This window comes from Corylus avellana, chromosome ca2, assembly GCF_901000735.1.
Source record: "Corylus avellana chromosome ca2, CavTom2PMs-1.0".
NCBI classification, from domain to species: domain Eukaryota; kingdom Viridiplantae; phylum Streptophyta; class Magnoliopsida; order Fagales; family Betulaceae; genus Corylus; species Corylus avellana.
In genome coordinates, this window is record NC_081542.1 from 17,324,293 (window position 1) to 17,345,350 (window position 21,058).

General features: G+C 36.3%; 1 protein-coding gene and 2 long non-coding RNA genes across 4 annotated transcripts; 2 read left to right on the plus strand and 1 right to left on the minus strand.

Moving 5' to 3' along the window:
• The first annotated feature begins 5,843 nt into the window (after nucleotides 1–5,843).
• On the plus strand, nucleotides 5,844–8,166 carry LOC132170401 (uncharacterized). Its single transcript, XR_009438955.1, has 2 exons — nucleotides 5,844–5,934; nucleotides 7,728–8,166. It is a non-coding gene; the product is annotated as an uncharacterized LOC132170401 (long non-coding RNA).
• A 246-nt stretch (nucleotides 8,167–8,412) lies between these two features.
• Nucleotides 8,413–10,216, minus strand: LOC132170403 (uncharacterized). The gene is made up of 3 exons (XR_009438956.1): nucleotides 10,124–10,216; nucleotides 9,812–9,880; nucleotides 8,413–8,692 (listed from the first exon to the last, which is right to left on the minus strand). It is a non-coding gene; the product is annotated as an uncharacterized LOC132170403 (long non-coding RNA).
• Nucleotides 10,217–12,765: 2,549 nt separating this feature from the next.
• Nucleotides 12,766–14,724, plus strand: LOC132170402 (two-pore potassium channel 5-like). 2 transcript variants are annotated; one of them, XM_059581382.1, is made up of 3 exons: nucleotides 12,766–12,888; nucleotides 13,222–14,216; nucleotides 14,345–14,724. In XM_059581382.1, the coding sequence occupies exons 2-3, from the start codon at nucleotides 13,222–13,224 to the stop codon at nucleotides 14,490–14,492; spliced, it is 1,143 nt and encodes a 380-aa protein (XP_059437365.1). In that variant the 5' UTR covers nucleotides 12,766–12,888; the 3' UTR covers nucleotides 14,493–14,724. The 2 variants fall into 2 exon arrangements, with proteins under 2 accessions (XP_059437365.1, XP_059437364.1); XM_059581381.1 differs by lacking the exon at nucleotides 12,766–12,888 and having other exon boundaries at nucleotides 12,972–14,216.
• The last annotated feature ends 6,334 nt before the right edge of the window (nucleotides 14,725–21,058 follow it).

Sequence of the window (21,058 nt, forward strand, 5' to 3'; positions counted from 1 at the left end):
AGTTAAGGCGGTATGAAGTGGCATAAGATAGAAATAGTTTAGGCTGCAAACCGCAAAATTGCATAGATTATACTGGAATTTATGCACTTCATATCATAATAAGCAGTTGCAAGACAATCCCAGCCATCAGCATTCAGCAAGCATAAAATTTTCCAAGAAACCAAACGGACGCCACAAGACCATTGACAAAAGCGTCAACAAAGAAAGGCAAAAAGACCACGAATCTAATTCCTGGCTTAACTTACTCAACCACCTCAAAACTTTAGATTTTGATCTTTGTATCTGAAAACAAAATCTCTCTCTGTCGGCCTAACACAATTGTCACACAAATCCAGAAATGAAATTCAACCAAGAGAAGCTCATTAACGATACAAAAAAGTGAAAATATTTTTACCCGAAGTAACTCTTAGTGCAGAATCCCCAAAATCCAGTTATAAATTTACCAAACTCTCCAAAAAGAAAGAAATAAAATAAAAAATAAAAAACCTGAAGCAGGAGGGGTTTGCTTAGATCGGCGATTAGATCGGCGCTTCTTCTTCTTCTCCTTGTCACCATCGCAATTCACCGCAGACGTTTCAACCACAGATTGCTGAACGACGCCCCTCATAATTCAATGACAAAATCAACCCGCGAAAAAAGGAAAACCCACCTCCCCCCACCAAAAAAAAAACACCCAACAAATAGAAAACGAGAGGGAAAAAAATCGAAACCCTAGATAGATCAGAAAAAACTGAGATAGAATCCGGGCATCCTCCGATTGGTTAAAAAAATATACCGGAAGAAACCAACAATAAAAGTAATAACAATAACACCAACAATACGAAGAGAAAGAGAAAAATAGTCTAAGAAGCAAAAGAGGAGGAAGAAGAAGAAGAAAAAGAAAAAAAAAAAAAAGAAAAAAAGAAACAGGTGAAGAGAGAGGGCAAGGGGTTTTATATATTATGGAGGAGGAAGGTATAGTGGTAGTAGTAGTGGTGGTGGTGGAGGAAAATGACGTGTTGAATGGTCGGCGGGGACATAGGCGCCGACTCTCGATTCCTTTTGTCCGACTCTGACCCTCTCAACCCTTCTTTACTAACCTTTTCCCTCTCGCAAGCCTTTTCTTGTCGCCTTCTTTTCTTTTTCTTTTTCTTTTTCTTTTTATTTTCTAATTTATGAGTGAGGGGAGTGGGGGGAGTTGGCCTGGGTTGCTTCGTCTTCCGACACGTGTTATGCTTCTTTTGGACTTTTGCAAACAGCTTGTGGCGGGGTGGCGACATTTTTCTTTTCTTTTCTTTTCTTTTCTTTTTTTTTGCGTCATCAGCAAGTATTAAAAAAAAATTCCATATGTAAATTCTTTGACTTTATTAGAAATGCACATGGTGATAGATGTGTTGCCAACTTGCCATTGGCCTAGATTTGTGCATGAACAACCCACGTGCTCGAATTTTCTGTGAATCACTCTGAAAAAAATCTTTAAGGTAGGAGTCTGTTTGAAAATGCGTTTGAAAAGTATAGCTTTTAAGTTAAAAATAATTTTTAGGTAAAAACTTCATTTTTAAGTTTTTGTTAAAAGTACTTTTTAATAATTTTTAAGTTTTTTGGACCCTCAAAAACACTTTTAATTTTTTTATCAAACGCGTACTTTTTTTTTTTAACAGGTTTTTTAATTGTTAAAAGTATATTTAGGCCATTCAAACACAATCTCAAACATGCCATAAGGCTATGTTTACTTCTGGGCTAAAAGTTAAAAACTTTATATATATAACAATACTATTTATTCATTTCATAAAAATATAGCATGTTGTTCTCAAGAGGTAAGTAAATCGAGTATGAACAACGCTTTATAAAGCGGAAGTTACTAATTCGAATAATTCTACGCATCACGTCTCTTTCCATTGCTTGCTCTATCAAAACTTTCTCAATTATATAGTGATTTCCTTACTTTTTTCATATCTACAACAAGTGCATATCCAAACTTAATCACATTTGTTGCCTCAACGGCTTTACCTTTAGTGAATTTTAATATATTAGTGATTTGCTTTAAAAAACAAAAAAAATCAAAGATAAAACAAAAGATAGGCTGAAAATCTAACATCACTACTCCAAATGTTTCGTGGAAATAAAACCTTGAAAAACGATTAGAGGAAATCAAAACTCAACAAAGCAAGAAAAATAAAATCACCCCGTGATGAATCACTGCTGAAATCAAATATAAAAAGAAAACAAACAAAAGCCACTACAGAGCTTAAGCATTACTAAACTCTTTAATAATAATTTTATTGACATTAACTCTTTAATAATTATAAAAGATAAATGTTATATACCACGTTAATATTTCATAAATAAATCATTATGCTAATTAGGCAGAATGTAGTGACACTTAAATCAATCATTGTTAAAAAAAAAATAAAAAAAATTAAGTCTTACTAAATTCTACTATGTCAACATAATAAAATAAAAAATAAGATAAACGTGTAGTGTTACCCATGTATAACATTACTTACTATAGAATGTCAAGAAACCTATAATAAAATGTGTAATATACAAGTATTTTCCAAACTAACCTTACTTGAGATCTAAGAAATGGAAGGAGAAAGAAATAATTATCAATAATGATTGTGGTCCAGGGTAAGAATTATTTATTTTTTTGGCTTTGCACGAGCATTATTCATCTTGTATGACTTTTTTCCTTGATAAATCAAGCACTTCATTAAAAAACAAAAGCAAAAAACACAAAACATGAAAAAGTCCCATAAACTCTCATGAAGTCGACCTACATAGGAATGGGACCATTGCGTCATGCCTAAATCCATAACATGTCATATCAAGGCATGAAGTTTGCAAGCAAAATGTGTGACAAAAATCCCCTTCGACAATATATTTGGCTCCCTGTATAAAATTCAAGCCCGAGAAACGGCAACCGAGCAAATCCAAGCGCAAGACCAGGCCCAATAGGCTTGGAGGTTGTCCATTTAGCCTGGAATCCTGGGGCTGATCATTCAAGACATCCATATGCCCAATTCTTCAAACAATAAAGAATTTATTATAAATTACATTTTACCCCCAAACTGACACCTCATTTGTACTTTAATCTACAAACTATCAAAATATTATGAGTTATCCTTATGTCAAACTTGGCCATTAATTTAGATAGCAATCATCACAAGTGACTAGCATGTGCATTTTTAAAGTTGTTTCTTTGCATGATTAATCTACCATTGTAAGAAACGACATGATGGTTTTTTTCTTAACAAAAAATAAAAAAAACTGAAGCAAAAACATAAGGGTGATTGTAGCCTCCTCTAGCAGAACAAAAAGGGTGGTCTTGTAGCCACCCCTTTATTTTATATGGGGCCAATCGCACAACCACCCCTTTTATTCAAATGGGAGGAGGAAGGCGGGGGCCGACCAACTTTCTACTTCATATGTAATATTGCACGATCATTTCTCTATTTTATTGAACGCATCAACTTTGTAATATATTATAACATAAAAAGAGGTGTTACCATGTTTAACTCTGTTTAAATTTGTAGAAACGATCATTCAACTAATAAAGTGAACTAAATTTCATGTTATCTACTTCAAATTCACAAAAAAAAAAAAAAAAAAAGAAGGAAAATAATTAAAAAAACAAGCTACCAAAGGTGTTTCCAAAGAACATTACATTTTTTTTTTCCATTACTAAATTGATAATTTCATTTGTACTTAAAAAAAAAAAAATATATACAAATATCACAAAAATAATAATTTTATTAAATAAATTGCAAGCAAAGACCGGATGGGAGCAACCTTCATTAATAAAGTAGGAGTAATGATCTACGCTACGCGGCGTGCGTGAACAGTAACGCACGCCGCTGACGTGGCTGCTGACGTGGCACATGCCACGTCGTAGCCTCTGGTTTAAAAAAAATAAAAATAAAAATTTCAAAACCAAGCTTCAAAACCAATCCCGCGATACCCATATTTCATTTCCCCCCATTTTCTTCCCAAACCCATTTTCTCCCCCCAACCGGCACATTGGTTCTCCCCCACCGGCGCCGGCGTGACTCCTCCCTCCCACCGTGCGTCTCCCCACCGTCACCGCCGCCAACGAACCCGTCTATCAGCTCCCGCCGGTTCTAGTTCTCCCCCACGAGACTTTTCTTCCCAAACCCCTTTTCTTGTGGCAACGAACCTGTCTTTCGGGTGTTTCACATTTTGACAAAAAAAAAAATTCCTTTGGAGTTTAGCTGGGCTGTTCGTGATGTGAGGGTGGTGAGCTCCACTAGCGGGGCGATGCAGGCGTCCCCGAAGACGTCGCTGCAGAGCTGGATGAAACAGATAAGGCGAGGATTCATAAAACTATACATGGATTTTTGTTTGTATGTTTTTCTCTGCACAAAACATGAATTTATAGCCCAGCTTCTCTCTGCACCCAACACCACAATCTTTGGGTTTTCCATTTTTTGTGTGTTTTTAGCTCAAATCTCTGTTTTAGTAATGAACTCTAGTCTCTTGCCTGCTATGCACACCTTGTGTTCGGCAAAATGCCTAACCGACATTTTTGAGATATGAATTTCAATTTATGTTTTAAAATGCTCTTGCTAAATACCTATGTGTTTAGTGGTGCAGGGGACTTAGCCGGATTTGTTATTCTGGTTAATATTTGGAGGGGTTTTCTTCTACTAATGCTATCCCTAGCCATTAGTATAGCTTGAGCCACTGTTTTCAACTTTCCATCTGATCCCATAGGCTGGTGTTAAGGTTTAAACTCTGAGATTCCTTTTCCCCAAAAGCCAAATTTGCTAATGCTTCAAATTGACTTTATGGTCTTAGAAACTAATTGTAGAGCTGATGTTGTAAACTGTCCTCTTATTAGAGCTTGAATGGTATGTAAGGAAAGCCCCTGTTTTTTTCAACGACTTAGACGTCAGTTTTAATCCATGGTCAAAGAGTTCCCTGCTTCTTGCTTTGTGGCCTGTATAGTAGAGTAAATTAAAGTAGATTCACATGGTATCCTTTCCTCAATCAAATTACATGCTGAGTATTTTCACTCAATACCTTGTGCTATTTTGCTTTCTTGGAGACATGATTGTCAATCCCTCTTGCTAACACAAAAACTTCATCACTATTGAGAATGGTTTTGGGTTTAGTAATATTTGATTTTGTTGTTTCTATGTGATTATAAGAATGCTGTTTTTTTTTTTATTATGCGACTAAATTTGTTGTTGTCCTAAACTGTGAAAAAACTGAAAAATCCCTAGACTGTTGATGGTTGGAGATGATGTAATCACTGTATTTTTGGGTTATGACATTACCATTGAAATTTATAGACCATAGGATGAATCCATCAAAAAAATTCTTCAATTCTTGATGAAGATGGCAGATTTGGTGTAAATACTGAAAACCTGCAGATGAAAATTAGCAACAAGAAATCAAGATAGAAAGAAATAAAAGCAAGATGATATAAAATGGACGAGGTCAAAAGTTAAAGAGAACAATCTTGTGGCAAACTGAACAAAATCTAAAAGACTCAGTTGACCACATTGAATCAATGTCATCTAACTATTTATCTCAAGTCACATCTCTAAATGATGTATTTCAAACACTTCCTACTTCACGTCCCTTTTCCTTAGTCCATATAAAACTCTTCCCTATTTGCTAGACATCTCATTTTTCTTGAAGAAATATGTCTTGCTGCCTATCTCTGGAATTTTTATGAATTGTTTTATTCTATAGTTTAGAACATTGGTCTTGTAAATGGAAGAAGTTAGAACCAGTGTGCAGAACCATTGTGTATTTTACTGGTAATTCTTTGCAACACATAAATATGAACAAATGCATAATATTCACTGTACTTTTTATATTTTCTTTCCAGGTTCCGTCATATATATCTCGATCTTTGTCTGGCAGCTATGACAATGAAGCTGTAGCTATATTTGCTTGATCTTTACTTTTTACCTCTATATAAAGGTTAGTTTTTGTTAGAATATTCCTATCTAAAAACTTCAATTTTTCAAAACTAGTTACAAAGTTAGATTTTTTGTGAATTTTTTTTTAAAAGTTTTGTACTTCTATCTGCAACTTAAGAAAAGCTGTTACTGCACTTGCAGCCTATTATGCTATCTTGTCTATGACCTCATAAAAAGACTAGGAGCTTTGTAGGTTTCTCTGCTGGAAGAGCCAAGAGGACTAGAGGAGAGCAAAATGGAACAAAAATATTATTTGGGGGGACAAATATAATATTTTAGAGGGACAAACTTGAAAAAACCATATACGTTGGGGGAAATTTTAAAAACTTTGGGGGGACATTCGTCCCCCCAAAGCAACAAGTTCGCCCATGAATTTTACTAATAAAAGAAAAGGCCAAGGTGGAGTCTCTAAATTCTAGTGCTTTGATCAGAAGAAAGGATTTTCGCTGGTTTCAAACACAAGCCCATGCAGCCTACCAAAAAAATTAAAACTTAATAATTTTGCTTGAAACATCAACAATGTTTAGAAGGCAGCTGTTTTGACACAGTGGTTTCAGTATTTGATATATTTAAAACGTAAATCAACATGCACTTGGGTTCTTGTATTCTGATTTTTTATTTTTTTATTTTTATTTATTCATAATCTATGTTTGTGACGGAAAGCATGGTGATGATGCTTTACTTATTTTGATTTTCCTTGTTGACGCCTTTAATCAAATTTATTTTTGGTTTCGACATTATGCATAATCAGTTTGTTTGCGTCCTATAGGAGAGCTACAATGGAAGGATTGGCACTTTGGTTGGCACTATTGCTCCTTTAGTGTCAGATTCAATACCCTTTTTATAGGCTTGGATACATTTTCATGGGTGGCTTATAATTTGCTTGGAGAAGCTCATTATTTTGTCTCTAAACGGGTTGAAATAATTCTTTGTTATTTTCTTAAAATCTTAGTGAGTATGTTATAACTTGATTGATGAAGGTTGCTACTTTTCTTACATGTTTATACAAATACTTTTCTGTTTTGGAATATTCTGTGTAGATTATAATTTACTTGAAGAAGTGAAGAGGGTTGCAGAATCTGTGGAATGCTCATTTTAAGTCATTGTGTCGCCTTAACAACCACAAATTATAATAATGTTTTTTTAGATAGTTTCTGACTTTAGTGAGGGGTTATTATTCTTGTTTGTTATGCAAATCCTTGATATTGCAAAATTCAGATTTAGGAGGGCATGCTTGTGTATTCTTTGGAATTCTGTTAGGAATCCTGTATTTGTGTGATCTGCTGTGTCAATGTTTATGATTTCAACTGCCAGAAGTAATTGTATTTCATAGTATGGGCTTTTTAATCTTTTTAGATAAAACTACATCTTTGACCAGCTTTTGTTGTATTGCGTAACTGTATTAAGTCGAAGAGATAGAGCAAGTAGTGTGTGGCTTGATCTAGTGTTTTTTTTTTCCTATGATTTTAGTTAAGCAAGACTACTATGCACTGGATGATTTACTTCATTAATTGACAGTGTTTAGAGTTGTCGTGTTGATATGATTATGCATTAGAAGGGGGGATGTTAGATTGCAAATTGAGTTTCTCATCTTAGTTACTTCTTAAATCCTCATAGGGGAATCCATTCACTGACGCCATGGTTGGCTTGGTTGTGATAAAGCTTTTAATTTTGGCTGGCATTTAGTTTTACTGAACCATTTTCGTTTCGTGGATTTTCTTTTTTAACGGTCTACTTTACATATTTTTATTATTGAGGATGCTAAGTTCTTGAATGATGCTTCTATTATTGTAGGTTTTCTCCACGACAGTTGACAACCAAACTCAGGTGAGGATCAAGGTACTACAGGGCGAGCGTGGAATGGCTGATGACAACAAGCTTCTTGGAGAGTTTGAGCTGTTGGCATTCCACCTTTTCATATAGCCTAGAAGCAAAGTTTTCTTTTTAATCGAAAGTAGTTTCATTGTGTAATACTCTTTGTATATATGTGTATGTGATTGGGGTAAATGTTTTGTATTAGTACCTAGACTGGTCTTTTGTATTAAGAAAAGTTCTAGCTAGTGAATTTTTTTACTTGTGGCATCTCAACAGAATATTGTCAAAAGTCCTACTATCAAATTCAAGTACACGATATATTGTCAAAATTACAATTTAGGTTTTGCTTTGGAAATACATTGAATATGGGTAGGCATTACTGTGTTTGAAATGTATCCAACAAGTGAGTTGTGCTTCAGTTTCTAGGAAGCAAGAGCTCCTGGAGCGTGAATTTACTTGATGAAACCTTCTTCTCATTCCACAATCTTTCCATCACCCAATATGTATTGACAGTATTGTGCTAAGAGACTGCCTTCTAGTCATGTTAAGTCATGAAAATTAAAATTTCTGCATGCATACAAGAAAAAATCTACTTTCTTTGTGCAACATGAACTCATAATTGAGATCGAAAAATCACCCCTTTTTCCCTTTAAAGAAATGCATACTATTTTCATAAAATAATATACTATTTATGGCCAATAAACTTTAGAATTCTGATCCTATGCAAAAATTTTGGTCATATTGTTTCTAATTTACCCTCAACAACTCTTGGAAGACGATTGTATATTCTTCTCAAAATAAGCAATTACATCAAAGAGGGGTGAACGGATTCTTTCACTAACAAACAACGATACAATCAAATTTAAGTGAAAAATTAAAAGAGCAACAATAGTCCCTCCTTGTATGGCCACACTCTGAATTGCTTCAACATCTCGGTAAACCTCCTGATCATACACATCAAACAATTAGAGATCAATGCTCACACAAATGTAATTTTTGCTATTTGATAATGCGGACATAATCTATTCATATGTACAAGCTAATTAAAAAACACCAACTAGCACAACACTAGAGTCTCAATTCATCTTTAGTATCATTATGCAAAATATACATAAGCATTACAAACATGCATAGATTCTGCAAAAACAAACTTAGAAATATTACGTCTGAACACCACATAAGTCGGGATTTGGCCCCAATTCAGTCGTATGGTACCCACTAGAAACATTTTCATCTAGGCTCCAAAAAAAAAAAACTTATTTCTAAGAAACATCACAGAGACATTCATCATCATATTGAGAAATGCAAACAAATGCAATAATATCTATATATAACCGTCTTAGTTGATAGAGTAACCAAAGAAGGTACACTAGAAAAATCTAATACAATACCTTGTTTGGCCAACCTGCAAACAAATTTGCATCCATACATGTCAAACCAATAAAACACTAAAACACTTTATTTCCTTACTGGGGGGGTAAGGAAATAAATTCAAGGGGCTACCTTTGATTTTGATCAAAAGTAAACAATTATGATGGACTGTACATGACACACCACATTTCTATTGAATCAAGTATCATATTTAGAAGTGCTGCATGTTTTAGTAAGCATTAACAATACACAAACGTTCAAAATTTTCTACCATCTTTTTTTGTTTTGTTTTTGTTTGTGTATTCTTTAATGATTTTGAGCATCCAAAGCAAGGTACAATGAAGTAAACCATCACTAACCCCAAACAAAACATAGTTCTAATACCAGGTAGCTTTACGGAAACTATCTCAACAAAAGAAAAGTCAAGTCCACTTGCAACTGCACGGGCTAAAAATATTAAAATCAAAGCACAATACTAATCTGTTTGATCTTTTCCCTTATTATTTTTTAAAGAGACAGCTTATTTTTAGAAGTAAATACAACACGACAAAGATCTAAAAGAGCATACTAGAATTCAACAAAAACTAGCCTTTAAACAAGAGCAAACCTGAAAGAAATAACATTTTTGCAAACAAAAATAAATATGGTGAACAGAGAGAATGACTCAAATAGCATTAGGGTGAGCCGCTTACCATGTAAAAGTATGCTATGGCATTCAAAGTGGCATAGAAGAGGGATCCCGTATTCAGTGTCTTGAATCCCTGTAGAAACTCCAACAAAACATCAGTGGGAAAACATTAACCAGCCAAGTATACCCTACCATTTTTATAAAAAAAAAAACTTTTTTTTTTTTTTTTTTTTTCTGTAAAACAAATCAGAATGCCAAAACTATTAATTGGAAAACTATGCCTTATTATTTTTTTTAAAGAGACAGCTTCTTTTTAGAAGTAAATACAACGCCACAAAAATCTAAAAGAGCATACTGGAATTTAACAAAAACTAACCTTTATATAGAGGTAAAAAGTAAAGATCAAGCAAATATAGATACAGCTTCATTGTCATAGCTGCCAGCCAAAGATCGAGATATATATGACGGAACCTGGAAAGAAAATATAAAAAGTACAGTGAATATTATGCATTTGTTCATATTTATGTGTTGCAAAGAATTACCAGTAAAATACACAATGGTTCTGCACACTGGTTCTAACTTCTTCCATTTACAAGACCAATGTTCTAAACTATAGAATAAAACAATTCATAAAAATTCCAGAGATAGGCAGCAAGACATATTTCTTCAAGAAAAATGAGATGTCTAGCAAATAGGGAAGAGTTTTATATGGACTAAGGAAAAGGGACGTGAAGTAGGAAGTGTTTGAAATACATCATTTAGAGATGTGACTTGAGATAAATTGTTAGATGACATTGATTCAATGTGGTCAACTGAGTCTTTTAGATTTTGTTCAGTTTGCCACAAGATTGTTCTCTTTAACTTTTGACCTCGTCCATTTTATATCATCTTGCTTTTATTTCTTTCTATCTTGATTTCTTGTTGCTAATTTTCATCTACAGGTTTTCAGTATTTACACCAAATTTGCCATCTTCATCAAGAATTGAAGAATTTTTCTGATGGATTCATCCTATGGTCTATAAATTTCAATGGTAATGTCATAACCCAAAAATACAGTGATTACATCATCTCCAACCATCAACAGTCTAGGGATTTTTCAGTTTTTTCACAGTTTAGGACAACAACAAATTTAGTCGCATAATAAAAAAAAAACAGCATTCTTATAATCACATAGAAACAACAAAATCAAATATTACTAAACCCAAAACCATTCTCAATAGTCATGAAGTTTTTGTGTTAGCAAGAGGGATTGACAATCATGTCTCCAAGAAAGCAAAATAGCACAAGGTATTGAGTGAAAATACTCAGCATGTAATTTGATTGAGGAAAGGATACCATGTGAATCTACTTTAATTTACTCTACTATACAGGCCACAAAGCAAGAAGCAGGGAACTCTTTGGCCATGGTTTAAAACTGACGTCTAAGTCGTTGAAAAAAACAGGGGCTTTCCTTACATACCATTCAAGCTCTAATAAGAGGACAGTTTACAACATCAGCTCTACAATTAGTTTCTAAGACCATAAAGTCAATTTGAAGCATTAGCAAATTTGGCTTTTGGGGAAAAGGAATCTCAGAGTTTAAACCTTAACACCAGCCTATGGGATCAGATGGAAAGTTGAAAACAGTGGCTCAAGCTATACTAATGGCTAGGGATAGCATTAGTAGAAGAAAAACCCTCCAAATATTAACCAGAATAACAAATCCGGCTAAGTCCCCTGCACCACTAAACACATAGGTATTTAGCAAGAGCATTTTAAAACATAAATTGAAATTCATATCTCAAAAATGTCGGTTAGGCATTTTGCCGAACACAAGGTGTGCATAGCAGGCAAGAGACTAGAGTTCATTACTAAAACAGAGATTTGAGCTAAAAACACACAAAAAATGGAAAACCCAAAGATTGTGGTGTTGGGTGCAGAGAGAAGCTGGGCTATAAATTCATGTTTTGTGCAGAGAAAAACATACAAACAAAAATCCATGTATAGTTTTATGAATCCTCGCCTTATCTGTTTCATCCAGCTCTGCAGCGACGTCTTCGGGGACGCCTGCGTCGCCCCGCTAGTGGAGCTCACCACCCTCACATCACGAACAGCCCAGCTAAACTCCAAAGGAATTTTTTTTTTTGTCAAAATGTGAAACACCCGAAAGACAGGTTCGTTGCCACAAGAAAAGGGGTTTGGGAAGAAAAGTCTCGTGGGGGAGAACTAGAACCGGCGGGAGCTGATAGACGGGTTCGTTGGCGGCGGTGACGGTGGGGAGACGCACGGTGGGAGGGAGGAGTCACGCCGGCGCCGGTGGGGGAGAACCAATGTGCCGGTTGGGGGGAGAAAATGGGTTTGGGAAGAAAATGGGGGGAAATGAAATATGGGTATCGCGGGATTGGTTTTGAAGCTTGGTTTTGAAATTTTTATTTTTATTTTTTTTAAACCAGAGGCTACGACGTGGCATGTGCCACGTCAGCAGCCACGTCAGCGGCGTGCGTTACTGTTCACGCACGCCGCGTAGCGTAGATCATTACTCAAAAAACACTTATTATGCAGAGAATAGATTTATGTTACTGAGCTCTTGCTGACCACTTGCTGTCCAGTTGCTATCATCATATGATTGAGAAAGGGTTGGCGATGGGCCTCCTTCCTTCGCACCCCATGTCATCATCTCTGATCATGACGTACGTACTTGACACCTCCACAATTTGGCGGCTACGATTTCAAAAGAAGAGCATTTCATCCTAAACATGAATTTCTGGCTCCGTGTTTTCTTGGGCTTTTTCTGTGTCTCTTCTTAATTAGCATCTTTGACCTTTTTGTGATAAGACTTAAGAGGCTTCTCTCACCATTTCTTGGGCCTTTAAAACCTGTTGTATTGGGCTTCATTAGGCCCATTTACCCCACTAGAGATGGAAGAATCAATGATGCGTGAGTGAGTGGACGTTGTTGTCCTTATCTTTTCTTTCATATTTGCTTTTCATTCCGGACGTTGGTGGGACTCTTTTCGTACACCATCGTCCTACGATATACTTTCCACCGGAAAAAGAGGCATAATTAATTATTTTTATTTGCTTGAATTCTAGCATTACTCCTGCTGCAGGAAAGAGTCTTTCATCAAAGCATTAGCAGCAGTTCACCAGCTTAATTATTTAGGTGCTGAGAATAATTAACATTTTATATTTATATGCTTTTCTATTTATTTTTATTTTTATTTTTATTTTTATTTTTTGGGTTGTTCGATATTGAAACGAGTTTCTGTGCGTCTGTTTCTTGGTCACAATTAGTATGATGGGGCCCGTGAGACCACAAGATAGACATCTCTCCGGCCGGGCTTCTCATGTTGATTTTTCATCGAACGTCTAACAAAAGGACTCGCTTTAATCTCCAATCAACTTTGCGCCCACCACACACACACACTCCGATCTGTAAAGAGCAATACTTTTTCTGTTTTTTTATTCTCTTTTCTTTAATACTTTGTTTTCCCAGATGGAAAACGAGCATTTTCTCGCCTCCCAAACACGGCCCCAACTCCAACCAATCATCGAACGTCATGATTGTTCCTCATCCTTCAGAGTCCCGCAGTCCCAAGACCCACAATCCTCCTCATCATCATCATCCCAACTCGGAGCCCCGAGTACCCGCATGAAGAAACCGGGTGGTCTGCACCGGTGCAAGACAGCTCCAGCCATGACCGTCATGCGAGAGCTCAAAACAGAGACACCCCAGATTCCGAAGCCACAGTCCGAGTCGAGCTCCATCATCAGGCAAGCTATTTTCTTGCTTTTGATATATCTCTCTTTTGGAGTTTTGATATACTCTTCCAACACTGAACACTTCTCGGGTGTAGAAACCCACCCGGTTGTCGACGCGCTTTATTTTTGTGTAGTCACGATGTGTACCATTGGTTATGGCGACATAGCTCCGCTAACACCAGCTACAAAACTCTTTGCTTGTGCGTTTGTGTTGGTGGGTTTTGGTTTCATAGATATTTTGCTTAGTGGGGTTGTGAATTATGTGCTAGATTTGCAAGAGAACATGATCTTGGCTGGGATTCACATGGGTAGAAGAAGATCCCATCAGGGCTTTTCTGCTAGGGACTATATTGTTGATGTAGCAAAGGGTAGGATGAGAATTAGGCTCAAGGTTTGTTTGGCTCTTGGTGTGGTGGTGTTGTGTATTGGGATGGGAGCATTCGTGTTGTATTTTGTGGAGGATTTGGATTGGATTGATTCGGTTTATTTGTCGGTTATGTCTATTACGACAGTTGGGTATGGCGATAGGGCCTTCAAGACGCTTCAGGGGCGGTTGTTCGCCTCCGTTTGGCTTCTGTTTTCGACGTTGATGGCGGCGCGGGCGTTTCTGTATTTGGCGGAGGCGAGAATTGATAAGAGGCACAGGAGAATTGCCAACTGGGTGCTTCAAAGGGATATAACAGTTGGGGATTTGCTTGCGGCCGACATCAATAACACTGGTTTCATCAGGTGAGATCATTGAAAGCTTTCTTTCTGCTTGTTTACATAGGCATTTCAGTTGTATTCTGCTGCTTGATGTTCTTGTTCTTTTTGTAGAAGAAACCAAGCTTGAATATTTTCCTTAATCCTTGTTTCAGTAAATCAGAGTACATAATTTACAAGCTCAAAGAGATGGGAAAGATAGGGGAGAAAGATATATTGCAGATCTGCAATCATTTCAGTAAGCTTGATCCCAACAACTCTGGGAAGATTACGCTGCCTTATCTTTTGGAGAATCACTTGTGACGGTGAGAAAGTGATTGCTGCTTGTTTCTATTCTTTTTCTCATTCTAGGAGAAGAGGTGAAATTGCGGGAGGGAGGCCTGAGTATTTCCTCCTTTCCTCCCACTTCATGTACTGTATATTGCCCTGCCTCGCAAAGATGGTAGTGGATTGATATTAGGTCAAACAAACTTTTGCATAAAGGAATGTACGTTTGTAAAGTGTATAAATCTTGTCAGATTTTTTTCCCCTCTTCTCTTCTCTTCTCTTCTTCTTTTGATTCTGTGGAGGTTTCAAATCAGGAAGGAGCAATGTTAAACGGAAGACAATGGGATAAGTTCCCCTTCTATGGTAGGTTCTCTTACAGCCATTTACTTGAGAGAGAGAGGGTTAGAGAGAGAGAGAGTCTATGGTGGTTGTCCCTAGCCATTTACATATGACACTAATGATTCAAAAGTTCAACAGGGGATTTAAAACATTATGAGATGGATTTACTTTTAACTCTGTTTTCTTCTTCTTTATGTCGGTTTAAATGAGTTTGAGTGAGCTCCTTTTCTGAGTAATGATATAAGGAAGACTAGAGTCTTTTCAAATGTGACGTAACTTTTAAAATCATTATTGAATTTGAAATAATCATTATTGAATTTTGATTTATTGGTGATTTTAAATGTTACGTTACATTTGTGAAGACTATAAAAATTTTAGTTCTCCTTATATCATTACTCTCCTTCTGCTAGTGTTTTAGTTTATAAATGGATAGGAGTAATAGCTTTTGATAACTTTAGATTTTATGAACAGATTCCATGATATGATGCTACTGATCCCATGATTGTAGCAGTACATCATCGATAGCAGGGGGGGATAGAATAAATGCTGATATTCTTCTCACTTGGAGAGCATTTCCCCATGAAATTTCTTTGAGAACACACAGAAACTCCTTCAACGACTTGCTGCATTAATCAATTAAAATTGCCCCTAAAATGAAAATTTCGATTATGCAGATTGCACTCAGACATTGGTTCACCACTTCACCTCACCTATTGAACTCTAAATCCGGAAGCTTCCCCATATGATATGACCCCAAGTTATGTGAGTTTTGTCTCTTAGCAGCTAGGAAATGAATAAAGCAGTGTTCATAAAAATCCCACATTCCATCCGATGATCTCTTCCAAAAAGGCAATGCCAATTGCCCAACACGACCTAAAGAATGAACAAAAAACTCCCTCCCTAGAACATTAAACGAACAGAATTCAAGGCTAAAACTAAAGAAGCAAATTACTCCTGCAGATAAAACCGACAAACTCGATCAACTAGTGATGCAGCCCGACTTGGTGGGTTGCAGCGAAAAACAACAATAAAAGAACGGATAAACAATTCTAGATTTAGATTCTATCAAAGACCTAAGAATTTTTCTAAAAACAATAAATTATATTTAAAGTTTAAAGAAAAAAGAGGAATAAATTTAACTTTAAATAATTCTCATTAATAAAAATCAATAATCAACATAAATTCTCTTTTTTGGAGGCTATAAGTATGTATTTATAGCTCCAAAACCCTAAACCTAATAAAATTCGAAATAAAGACTCCCAAAACCCTAAACCTAATAAAACATGAAATAAAGGCGGTTTAAATAAAATAAAGCTACGGCGCCCGTCCGGATGAGACATATGGCCATCCGAACAGCCACGATACTTCAACGACAAAAACATGAAATAACATATGGGTTCAGACTACACTCCGATCTACATCATTTTTCTCAGTTTGGAGAGAATTCGTCCTTGAATTCAGCCGGTTCTTCCCACGGTCCTTCGGGTGCCCTATCAACTCGTTTCATTCGCCCTTCCTCAAGATCAAGGCACGGCAACGCCCCACAATACACGTGATGTCCCTAATCATCTAGAGACAATGATGATAATCTTGAATGCCCCACGCATCACTTTGCCAAACGTCAAGCATGTCGTGCTCTTCTCGTCTCTTCCCCGCCATACCGATCTCATCACAAATTTTGTTAGAAGAATTTGACAAAATAGCATCTACCTCGATGAAATCAACATAGTTAATTGGCGCTACACTCAAATCAAAGGTGAAAATTCTAAAACGACTCCAAACGACACCTATTCAAATGTCTAGGTGATTCACAAATATTAAGCGGAATAAGATCTGACCTAACAATCAATAATCAACCAAATACAGATATGTAATGAAAATCAAGAACACAGATATTTGGTTACGAAGAGGAAACCATTTAGAGAACTCTCTAAATGTAAAACCTCTCCGGGGCAGCCAAACCCAGGAAATCAATCCACTATAAGAAGAATAAGGAATACAAGAAGAATTACAAAACCTTTGCAATTTACTCTTCCTTGTACACGACAAGCGACCCACTTGACTTCTACCGCAGTAGCCCTTTCCAGAACATCTGGCACAATTCTTCTATAAGATTTCCTTTCACCGGAACTCCGATTGGCTTCACGTATTTAATCCCTTCTCAAATAAGCTAGAACAATATCTCTCTCTAAGCTCTCTGATTTTGCTCTAAAATACGTACATGTAAATGTAGCAAAATCGTGTTTAAATAGAAAATAACCCTAATAAGTCAGCCAGGTCCGGACCCTGCAGATCTGAGGTCCGGACAGGCCTCATAAAATGCACTTTCGGGAACTGGGGTCCGGACCCGGGGAATTGAGGTCCGGACCCTGCTTGAAAAATCAAGTTTCTGGAAATGGGGTCCGGACCCGGCTTCTGGAGGTCCGGACCCGGACTGTCCAGTCTTCATCAACAACTCCGATCGATGGGCGTTTGTGGTCCGATTGAGCTGAAATTTTGCAGGGACGTTCATAACACATGAATCTACATTATGAACGGTCGCGATTGGATTCTGAGCATTCTATATCAGTGTTTGAGCCGTGAACAGTAACATCTACATTTTGGCACTGAATTAAGCCAACACAAGAACTAACAAACTCCCCCTTTGGCAATTCAGTGACAAAACCAAAATGTCGAGCCAATCCCATCATCTCCCCATATTTACTCCCCCTTTTTGTCACAGAATGACAAAAGGTCTTCATGTTTCCTGAAACACTTCACAAAATACATCAAGGCATATGTGGAACAAGAAGACATAAATAAAACTCATGAAAAAAAAATGATGCGTGATTATAAAGAAACATCAGCAAAACTCCCCCTCAATGTATGACTCAATTAACAACAGGAAACTGGAAATGCAAAGCATGTTTCTCCCCCTTTAAAAGTTAAATGAACACACATGATAACACATCAATGACTCATGTATTGCATAATGAATATCCAAAAGCTTTCCTTTTTTTTTCTTTTTTTTTCTTTTTTTTTTTTTTAAAAAAAAAACAAAACACCAAAGAAAACTTGTATAGATAAGCAATAGATCATGCATGCTCGTATGAATATCTGAACAATTCGGAGTGATCAACAAGCTACACTTACACCGTAAATGTACCATATGCATGACACAACCTTGGTCTGTGAATGCAGTCAAGTAGGCAATAATCAGAAATCTCATGTGATGGTGTAGTGTGTGAGTACTCCCATTAACTAAGATTTCATCAATGAAAGGTAAATCTAGGCAGACATTTTGTAAAGGAAGACCAGCAGTCTGATTCAAACCACAGTAAAACCTTATAATGTTAGGACCTAGATTCCCTCATCCGATACACTCCCCCTGAGACTGATCATTTTCTTTTACCATGTCCTTTAGTAATCATCTATTTCCGCAATGATTTGATCACTGATTCTTTCTTTAGGGACAGACAGAAGCAAAATGAAATCATCTGAGCTTATTTTATGCCCTTTTTTTTTTTTTTTTTTTTTTGGAAAATGGTGGAATTTTTTGGAGCTAGGTTCAACTAACGAGTTGGTCAAGTGGCAAGATTCTACACTGCCTATCTTCCAAACAAAATGTTTTCTCCAAATTTCCAAACATATAACAAAAATCTAAACCTAATGGGGGCAAAAAGTGCACAATTTCGAACATGAGAAAAACTGACTCTTACTCCTTTAACAGTCTTTAGAAAAACAAGGTATATCAGAAACATATGGAGCAATAGATGTAAATTGCAGAAATATTGACCCCACTCATATGTAAAATATTCATTTGAGCACAAGACATGAGAAACTGAGTATCTAACAATTAAAACAATCTAAAAGAATAAAAAATAATCAAAGAAAATAAAAACAAAGCAAACAAAAATTAAGAAAAAAAATGCCCTAGAACAGCTATAAACAAATATCAATATGCTCAATTTCTAGGCATGGTCTATGTGCCCACCTAATCTAGGTGAGTCCATTACCACTCCCCCTCAATGGGTGAATGGTGTTAATCTTCTTGACCCAAACTTTCTTCACATCAGGGACAACTGTGTGACTCTTATCCAAGACATCTAACCGTGTTACTACGTCTCTCATCATGTTGAATAATTTCTCATAACTATTTCTAGAATGAAAATATTCTCTTTTAGGCTCATGACTGTTAAGCTGAAAACACTTAGGACGAATATGTCCAATCTTACCACAGTTATGACACGTAGGAATAAACCTTTGAGAAGGTTGGTTCCTTAACATGTGCATACTTCTCGACTTAGAACTAGACATATAGGAATCAGTTAGAGTTCCCTTACCTTTTCCACCTTTGGAAATTTGAGGAGAAATTACCTTCTTTTCAGCCAAGCTATCTTCTTTGTTCACTGGTTTCACAAAAATCATCTTTGAAGAAGAAGCAACATTAGTAGATAAAATAGCAGATTTATCAAAACCCAATCCAGTTCTATCAAACGAATGTTTCTGATTATGTAGCATTTGATTTAGCTTTTCACTAGAGAATTTTGTTAAATGATTCTTTGATTCATTCAGTTCATTCTCTAAGGATTTCACTTTGGCAATTAGCATTTGATTTTCAGACATCAAAGTATTATGAGTAGCAAGAGAATCAGTTAAGGTGACAGAAAGTTGATCATTTTCAAGATTAACCTCATTGAGTTTCTTCAATTGCTGCTTATTCAGCTTTTTCAGTTTAGTGTATTCCACAAAGAGATTATTATAAGCATTTTGCAAATCATCTTCTTCTTCCGAATCATTATCGGACACACCTTGTTTGTCTTGAGAATTACACTCACTATTCTCATGCTCACTCTCATAACTAACTCCAAATGCTAAGTAATTAACTCCTTGTTCAGCATCGTCCTTGTCTGACTCATCACTTTGAGTCACATTAAATGCCTTGCCATTTGACTTTCTCAAGTTAGCACAGTCAACACGAATGTGTCCATGTCCTCCACATTCGTGACACTTGATACCTTTAGGTGACTTTCCTTTCTCAACATTCTCATTTCTAGATTTCTCAGAAAATTGTGAATTGCTATTTCTAAGATTTCCTTTCTTGGCTCTAAAGAATTTCCTAAACTTCTTAGCAAACATAGCAATTTCTTCCTCATTTCCAGAATCCTCATCAGATGAACCACAAGAGTCAACCTTAACATTTTTTGCCTTAAGAGCAATATTTTTGGTGTTCTTGTGTTTAGGAAGAATTAGCTCAAAGGTCTGAAGGGAACCTACAAGTTCTTCTACTCTCATAGTATCTAAGTCCTTGCTCTGTTGTATAGCAGCAATTTGGGGAATAAACCTCTCAGGCAAAGATCTTAAGATTTTTTTCACCACTTTAGCATCATCCATTTTCTTTCCCAAATTAATGGTAGAGTTTCTAATGACACTAAGCTTTGAATAGAATTCATCAAAAGTTTCATCTTCCTGCATTCTAATCTCCTCAAACTGAGAAACCAACATTTGAATTTTTGAAGTTCTAACAACCTTAGTTCCTTCATGTGTGATTTCTAAAGTTTCCCAGGCTTCCTTAGCTATTTCACATCTAGAAATTCTAGAAAATTCCTCATTTGAAACAGAGATGTAAATAGCATTTATAGCTTTGTCATTCGCAGTAGCATTATTCTTTTCCTCCGTTGTCCATTCAGCAATTGCTTTGTCTGGACGTGTCCATCCAGATTCAACAATATGCCAAACATTAATGGATTTAAAATAAGCTCTCATACGAATTTTCCAAAGCGTATAATTTGTTCCGTCAAAGACGGGAAGAGAATTAGGAGCAACAGTATGAGACATTTGATATGGAGTCTCGGATCACACTCAGGAAATAAATCCTTCACAGAGTGAACCCGCTCTGATACCAATTGAAAATTCTAAAACGACTCCAAACGACACCTATTCAAATGTCTAGGTGATTCACAAATATTAAGCGGAATAAGATCTGACCTAACAATCAATAATCAACCAAATACAGATATGTAATGAAAATCAAGAACACAGATATTTGGTTACGAAGAGGAAACCATTTAGAGAACTCTCTAAATGTAAAACCTCTCCGGGGCAGCCAAACCCAGGAAATCAATCCACTATAAGAAGAATAAGGAATACAAGAAGAATTACAAAACCTTTGCAATTTACTCTTCCTTGTACACGACAAGCGACCCACTTGACTTCTACCGCAGTAGCCCTTTCCAGAACATCTGGCACAATTCTTCTATAAGATTTCCTTTCACCGGAACTCC

Bases quoted from the DNA above. Each gene is read 5' to 3' on its own strand.
- LOC132170402 (XM_059581382.1), top strand. From the start codon at position 13,222: ATGGAAAACGAGCATTTTCTCGCCTCCCAAACACGGCCCCAACTCCAA. The intron at 14,217-14,344 runs GTGAGATCATTG...TCCTTGTTTCAG, and splicing joins AATAACACTGGTTTCATCAG to TAAATCAGAGTACATAATTT.